This window comes from Limulus polyphemus, unplaced genomic scaffold, assembly GCF_000517525.1.
Source record: "Limulus polyphemus unplaced genomic scaffold, Limulus_polyphemus-2.1.2 Scaffold612, whole genome shotgun sequence".
Lineage (NCBI taxonomy): Eukaryota > Metazoa > Arthropoda > Merostomata > Xiphosura > Limulidae > Limulus > Limulus polyphemus.
This window is the reverse complement of record NW_013666222.1, coordinates 39469-48142: the sequence shown is the minus strand read 5'-3', so window position 1 is coordinate 48142 and position 8674 is coordinate 39469. Positions and strand designations below refer to the sequence as shown.

The 8674-nt window shown below is 40.6% G+C and overlaps 1 protein-coding gene across 1 annotated transcript in view; it reads right to left on the bottom strand.

Moving 5' to 3' along the window:
* Positions 1-8674, bottom strand: part of LOC106459462 (alpha-ketoglutarate-dependent dioxygenase alkB homolog 6-like) — a 36374-nt gene that overhangs the window by 9179 nt on the left and 18521 nt on the right. The window contains exons 4-5 of the mRNA XM_013919083.2: positions 6724-6828; positions 6000-6128 (exon numbers count right to left, since the gene is read on the bottom strand). Of these exons, the coding sequence (XP_013774537.1) occupies positions 6000-6128; positions 6724-6828 (234 nt within the window). The remainder of the gene's footprint in view (positions 1-5999; positions 6129-6723; positions 6829-8674) is intronic.

The window sequence follows — 8674 nt, the reverse complement described above, 5'->3', positions numbered from 1 at the left end:
TATATATTTTATTTTTTCTCTTCAAAATCTGACACTATTGTAAATATATTTTCAGTGTAGGAAATATATAACTTATGATACAGTACTTATCTCCTCTCACTAGATTAGCTAGAATCCCATACTGATAAGGCGGAGGGACAGGTGTGAGGGAAGGGGGAGAATTTTCCCGCTAAAAGTGACTGAAGGATACCCCTGGAAATGAGAGATTCATATCTGAAGAGGGGAACCACATCACATCTGAGCCAGGTATACTCTTCGCCCAACTGTGGAATGTGTAAGATATAAGGGAGCAAAATGAGATGAGCACATCTGAGAGGGAGAGTATGTGGTGGGAAAGTGATCCTAACCATAGAAATATACTGTAACTCAATCTCACCTTTCTCATTGTGGGTAAACAAAAGATGCATCCCTAGGTGTAGAGTAGCTAGGGTGTGGTGGACCTTGGTAAGTCAACTACATCCAAAACCTACCCGCAGGGTACCGACTTTCACATGAAGGTAGGATGAGGATCATACTGTCTTCACCTCAAACCCAAGAACCTGGCAATTGAGAACCACTCCAATTCCCCAGTATGACACGAGGATTAGCTCCTGGAACTTGACATCCGGTATTGAAAGGATACATTTCCCATGCAATCAAATCCCCCAACCATGAAACCTGCTGGGACCATCTAAATGGCAATAACATCCCTGTAAGAAGAGATGATGGGGGATAGCCAAAGATAGAACCAGAACAATCCCATGTACTACTGCTGTGACCCACAACACAGATGGAGGAAATCTGGGGAGAAAGATAGACAACCCAAAAACCTATGTAAAGACTTATGTTCATCAGTTCACTCTAAATCCAAAACCTGCCCATGGAGTACTGACATTCATGGGAGGGTAGGATTAGGGTTCCCAATCGAAAGGGGTGAACTGCATTTTGACGTCTCACTCCATTATCATTGGTTATTGCAAATAGGAGAAAATCACACCATCTACACCTGCAGAACACCACTGCCATACTCTGTAACTGAATGGTTATTGTGTGGAACTCACTCAGCAGGTTGCTTCAATGATCAACCACCCCAGTGGCTTGGAACTGGGGAGTGATAAGGACTCACATACTCTACTCAAAGAAAGAAGGGTGACAATGCAATACATGAAGTAGTGCAACGGGTGATCACAAAACTTTATTTTGAAAAGCAGACCATACCGAGTTATTCACTCCAGGCGTGGATAGCAATCTCCCTCTGCTTTACCCATGCACTGGGACGAGCATGTTTATGAAGCAAAATATCACAAGGTCATGCACCTAAAGGGTTTTTGACAAAACCCCTTCTCAATGGTTAGTGTGCAAAAACCATGGAAAATAAAGTGGGAGTCAACATGGATGAATAGTGCAGATTTTGAGTTAAAGAATACCTGGTCAGGCACCACTCACCACAGAGCAGGATCCATGGGATAAAGATATAGAGAAAGGCCCCTGAAAAGAAAGGAAAAATATGAATAAAACTTACCAGTTAGAGTCGTACTGTACCCCTAACAACGGCTATAGGTGGTGGATGAAACCCCACCAAAGAGGAAACTGTGATATGATGGAGATAGTGGGAGATGAACATACTGGGTGTTGTCCACGTGCTGGACTACAGAATCTCCTCCATTGAATGACAAAGACAAGAAGCAAGGGGAAAAGTGAGGTGTCAGATCTGATGGTAGGACATCTGGAAGAAGGTAGGGAGGAATAGGCTAATCGAACCAATAGATGGACCCAATTGGTAAGGTTAGAAGGTGAAAGATCACAAAGGGAGGAGGACTGCCAGGGGATAAAGAGGTGGGAATGTGTACCCCAGAAGGAAGCAGTATGGTCAATATAACAACAAAGAGCCCTGACCAGGCACAAAAGCCTATCTGGATCCAGGTCGGGAGTAAAGAGGTCTTTGGAAGAAAGGAATGATATGGATAAAGGATAAGATAGGTAGGGTGATAAAGGGTATATGAAACGTCAATGGCAAACAAATCAAACCATCGACATCTACAGGCTAAGAGAAGAAGGAAATATGTTTTAAGGGAAAGATGAAACATGGAACATGAGGAAAGTGGTTGAAATAGAGATAAAGTAAGGGAATGGAGTAGGTCACCATAACTAGAAGGAATGCATGAGCATGGTAAGGACAGAAGAAGTAAAAACTCTATAGTATCGGAAAAAGTATGGGATAGGGCCTCCCGATATTCAGAAAGCAAGGAGACCAAAGACCCATGGTTAAAGAGTCAGGTGAGTAAGCAGGCCAGCATTGTTACACCTTTATGGAAGACGGACAGATGGAACCAGCTAACAAGGAAGCAACTCAACATATGAAACCAGATCTTCTCACCAAGGACCGGACAAAAGCCAGGTGTGAAGGATGGGATGTAGGACATGTGACCAAGATTGATGAAGAAGGTATAGAGAAAGTGGAAGAAAGACAGAAGGGAAGAGGAGCATAGCTGTAACTGTGGAAACCAAGGCTGAGCTGGCCAATAAAGAGGACCTAACAAGGAGTGGAGTGGGTGAGAGAAATTACTCAATGAAGTAATCAGATGGGTGGGTACACACAAAGATATGTCCAATCCTGGCTGAATGCATCAACTGCCAGAGCCTAGGGATGAGGTACAGGTGACAAAAAGAGAGGTAAATTGTTGTTGAGGCCCATAGCAAAGGCATCCACGTGGGAAGAACCCCACCAATGGTAATGATCCCTGAAACTGAGGGGATCTACTGACTACTCTGTGGGATATATCCAGTCGGGGCACGAAAGACAATCAGCGACCAGATTGAAAGCACCCAACACATTACACACAATAAGATGAATGTGATGTGTGTGGGCCCAATATAGGAGATTCGATTTCCAAAAACAGAGATCTCTGAACTGGGTGACCCTTTGGTGGTTGATTTGTGCCACCACCAAAGAATTGTCTGAATAAACCATCACCAGACAATGTCAGGTAAGAAGAAAGAAGTGATGCAATGCCTGAGGTAGGAACTAGAAGTTCGAGAACATTGATTAGCAGACCAATGGCCCAAAGCCTCCTTGTGATTGACAAATGGCCCCAATCCCTAAAGGGATGCATCCGTGAAAAGATGTAGAACTGGACATGGAGGAAGAAACAGCACGCCCACTGACATAAGGGCTTTTGACCAACCACCAAAGTAGATTGTCTTGCAGGGAAAAAGGAAGGGTAATGGGGGTAGAAAGAGTCTCCTGAACAAGGTTCTATCGATTGTGAAGTGCCCACTGAAGGAATCTCATGTGGGCACGACCGAGGGGGAACAGTAATGTCATTGATGACCACATCCCCAAACGTGATAGAAACTTGTGAGCCGTAAGTGGCTGAGCCGATAGGGCATGGTGAACCAACAATTCCATTTAATGAAATCGTAAAGGAGAAGGCTGGGCCCGACTGACATGAGTGTTGAAAAGGACCCCCAAATGGATAAGATATTGAGTGGGTCTGAGGAACAACTTCTCCAGTTGAGTCAACCAGCCCACAAGAATCTCCGAGTATGATTGGCCGATTCCTGTTTGGAATGAGCCTGAAAAAGCCAGTCGTCCATGTAATAATGAAATCTCAGCCCCAGAATAAGGAGATGTCAAGCAAAAGCTCAAACTACTCGGCAAAATACGTAAGGTGTTGAGGCAAGTCCAAAGGGGAGGGCCCAAATTTGATAAACCACCCTTAGATGGACAAACCAATGATAAGAATGAGACTGAGGTGATACTGATATATGTAGGTAAGCACTGGAGACATCCATTTTGGTCATCCACAATACGGTAGAAAATGTCCATTTCAAGGTGAGAAAAGATCTATGGTGAACCGGGTTGTGAAATAAAGCAGATGAGGTGAGATAAATCAATTACTGGCTGCTAATCCACAATTTTCTTTGGGACAATGAAAAGGCAGGAATAAAAACCCCAGTTTGGATGTGGAACAGGTTCGGTGGCCTGCTGCAAGAGCAATTCCTGAACAGTCTCTGACAGATGCTGGCTGGTCATAGGATCTCCGGGAGGAGGGAAGGAAACAGGGTAAGGAGAGATGGGAAGTGGGGAAAGAAACTGAACAACAAATCCTATGGACAGAACTTGAAGCAACCATTGATTGTCGATGAAGGAATGCCAGTGATGAAGAAACTCGAACAGCTAAGAGCCCTCCGAACCCACTGGGTACTGGTGGTGATGGGGTGGGTGGGTGTTGAGGAAAGCGATAAGAAGAAGAGACAGGTAAGGGCTGTGAAGGGGAAGGATGGGAAAGGGTAATTGGAGGCATATGAGGCTCTGACTGAGACAAACAGGCTACAATATTCGTAAGGGTGGATCGTTGTTGGACTGATGTCACCCAAGTCTCTAGAGTTTCCAGGACCATATCAAAATTGTAATGCCACAGAAATGGGGCCATCCATAAATCCCTAAGATATGTCGAGGATAAACGGACCCAAACCAATATGGCATCACAACCTGTAAGGTCTCAACAACAAAGAAACCATTTATGTAATGCTGAAGATGACATGCAAGCTAAAGTGGGAAGAGAAGGGCAAGGGTATCTCCAGAAAACTCCTCAAGACTTCTGTATAGAGCCTCAGATAGGAGGTGTATGGAAGAAAGATACTGTAATAGATTTGTAAGGGTAAGATGCAAGGGAGAATATTGGGCATGAGTAAGACTGACAGAAGATTCTGGAGATACCCCCCAAATGGGCAATAAGGAACCTAACAACTGCTGGTCTAAAAATGGATAATCAGCACGATGGTAGGAAAGTGTGAACTGATCTGAAGTTCGAGAGGAGTGAGGCATGCTAATCCCCTCAATTGCGAGGCAAAGTGATCAGCATGAGCGTGAATATCCAGTGAGGAAGGAAAAACCAAAAAGGGTTGGGAAGACTGTTCATGCAATAAGGAAGGATGAGGTGCATAAGAAATAGGGAAAGGGATAAAAACGTCTCAAACCTGAGACAAAAAATCCATAAAAATTGCATTAGGCCTAGCAGACTCATTGGGTTGTGAATTGGAAGGAAAGACAAAATCTGGAAATGGAAAAAGATGATTGAAGTCCTCATCAGCCTGCACAAGATCAGCCTGGGCAATTTCTGGGGACAAAGGTTGTCCCATGTAATGTTCGATCTCCCAGCATATAAAAGCAAATAAATCCACCATCACGTCACCCCCACCTGAGGCCTGAGAAAAAACACTGGTTTCTGGTATAAACACCAAAGTGGTAACGTTAACTTCAGAATTCATTGCACAGAAAGGTACAAGTGCAGAAATAAAGCGACTAGAATTAACTGATAAATACTAATAGAAGAAACAGGTTGAATGAAAGCAAACTGATGAGAAAATAAAGTCGAATGTGAAGCATTAAACAAACAAAAGAGCACGTCCAAACACAAGTGCTGCTAAACGAGAAGTGATAGTTTGATAGACGAGTGCAAAGGGATTCACATGCATCACGTGAGCATGTCATGCTCCTATTGGTGAGCAGGTGATGCATGATGATTTGCATGAGAGACATGTTGGAATCTTGCAATTCCAATAAGGGGGAGGAGGAGTGGAAGGCTTGTGGCATGTGTAAAGAAAAGTTTGCATATAGAGGGCAGTACTGAAAGAGTGGAGGTAAGTACTGTATTGGAATACATACTTTTGAAATTATAAAATTATATTATTCAAATTTGATTTATTGACTACATTTTCATGCCAAGTTTATTTACATACACTGATAATAGTGTCATTAAATTTTGAATGCAACTTTGTGAAAAGGTTATGGCATGCACACTATTACTTACCTCTATACAGAAGAGTAACCTGAAATATTATTCAAAGAAAAAGTTATTCAGAGTGATGGTGAGTATCAAAAGTATGGTGAATTAATTGAAAAATAATGATATAGAACAGAAATAAGTTGTAACTCAGTAGAACCTGAACTGAGTTATTAAAAAGGTATTTTCTTTTGCTCTATAAAACATGTTTTAAGCAATACTTGTTATTACCTGGGTATTGGAGTCTAACCTCTGGTCAGGCCCCTCTTCCTGTAGCCTCTCATAGAAATCCAAAAGTGTGTGAGAACCTAAGTTAATTGTCGTTATGGTTGGGTAGAATAGAGGACCATCTTCATGTGGCTTAAAAAAATCAGGTCAAATCTGATTCAACACAAATGAAAAATATGAATGATAAAGGTTTATTTAATAATAGTTATTATTTGTGACAAATAAGCAAATCGACAAATACAGATTAAAAAAAATTAAATTATAAAAGTATTTATCAATAAGGCTGGATACTTTATCACAAAGGACACATCAAGCGTATCTACATTTGACTTAAGAGAAAGTCTATTTGTCTTGTTAATTCAGTAAAGTTTTAAAAACTTTGGGTATTGTATACACTAAACATGGCAAAAATGGTCAGAGAACTGATCAACATATAAAATTTAAAGTACCTACTCTAAGGTTTGTTTATGATGCATGTATTTAAGTCTGATATTGAGAAAGATTTAGTATAGAAGTTACTTTTAGATTCATTTATTAATAACTTTACAAAATGAATTATTCCCCAAAAATTCACTATTGTGATTTGGTAAGTGAATTTAGATTATACTTGAATATGCTAATTAGATATGGATCTATATTTCTCCCTTTCACTGTTTCCCAGTAGAATGTGATAGAAGGTAATTTTATTATATATTAATTTACTGATGCACTTTTAGCTATTACTTACCATAATTCCCTGTCCAGATAAATATTCATTGACAAGCACATGGTTTGCTGTCTTGTCACCAAATACACCTAATGAATTGATTTTTGCGATATAAATTTCCAACCACTGAAATGATATTAAAATAAATCAAATTAAGTATTTAAAAAATTCCACAATGAATAAAAAAATTGTACTTAGAAGAAAACTCAGCCACAGCTTGTAAATACACTGCTCTTTTAATCCTGCCATTACTGATGAGATCTATATGGATCACACTGACATTACAAACACAAACACATTTCACTAAACTACAGGATGATTATAAAGAAAGCATCACAGTTCAGTGCATCATATCTCACAAATGTTATGGCATAAGGAAGGTGAAATTGCACATGGGTGTTAAGGTTATCATGCAGATGCAAATGTCATAGTTGTCACATGCTGTCACTAGGGGTGCCACTTTGATTTTATTTCACATATTTCCAATGAGAATAAATGGGCTTGTTCATCATGCAGAGGGCCTTGTTCCAGTGTTGCTATGTATAAGTTTATAAACAAATATGAAAAGAGAGATTGTACTTGTGATAAGCTACATATAGGCAGACCACTGACACCTAGTGAAACTATTGCTGAGGTCAACCATAGTAGAATATGTCAGCCCAAGTGCATATGGGTGAAGCAGTGCATGTTATGTCACCCAGCATCTGAATTTGCCAATTGCAATTGTTCATAAGGCTCTTCGGTCAACCTGACATATTGATTTGCATTGTAGTTCTTAGCAAGACTGGAAGTTGATGACCAATAATCTAGCAATACCTTATGAACTGATAAAAGTACATTCACCCTTTCTGGAAGTGTCAACATGAATAACTGCATTACCCTTTCAGAAACTAATCGACATGCAACATTTCCTTCATGATATTAAAATGGTAGCATGGTGTGATTTCACAGCTGACTTTGTTATTGGAATGTACTTTTTTTGAAGAACCATCAGAACATGGATTGCAAACCTGCAGTCAAAGCTGCATGGTTACATGCAATACTCATAACCAATGTGATTCCCATGCTGAAGTAATGACAGGTGATAGGCCCCTCCACACGTTGGTAACCAGGTGAAACATCCTGCTGGAGCACTTTCAGGACAGAAGAGGTTCATGTCACTTTCCTTGTGAATTACCACCTTGTTTACTGGACCTAACACCAGCCATTTTCTTATGGTGGGGTGTACTGTGAGAAGCCTTGTACAATTCCAGACTTCAAGGATGCAACTCTATTGGAACTAGTCAGCATGCCACATGAGATACACACTGTTGCTGTAATGTCCATTGTTACATGGATGCAATGCATTCTGGACAGTGGAGGAGAAAGTTTTAAACAGTTGCCGTGATTGATCAGACATTAGGTTATAGTGGTACTTCTCATGGAAAGATGTGACAGTGTGGCATTTGCATAAACCCTTAACATCACTGTACAATTTAATTTTCCTATGCCGCACCATTTGTAAGGGGTGTTGCAAAATAAATCACAATTTTTCCCCGAGAGCATAACAAAGTAAAATAAGATTTTAATTCCATCAAAAAAAAAGTAATTCCAAGTACCAATATCGCTTGATTGAGCCACCATTGTTCTCATGCACGAGTTTTAATCGATCTGTTTTTGTGACTGTCTCTGTGAGCACATCAGCGAGAACACAAATCAAGGTTTCACGTTTGTGTCTCTTGCATTCAGGCAAAGTTTCCAACATTTCTTCTGTGCAATGTTGAACAAAAGCTCTGACTTGAATTCTCGGAACATGTCTGTGACTAGTTTCTGAGCCATCCTGAATGCAACACATGCAACACGAACCTGAGTTCTAGTGAGCACCATGATTCAAAAGTTCTCACAAAAAATGAAATTCGAAAAGTTAAACACCTAAGAGTATGTTGAAATAATGTTTTCTCACGAGTGAAGATATTCACGGTCCTACCAAGTT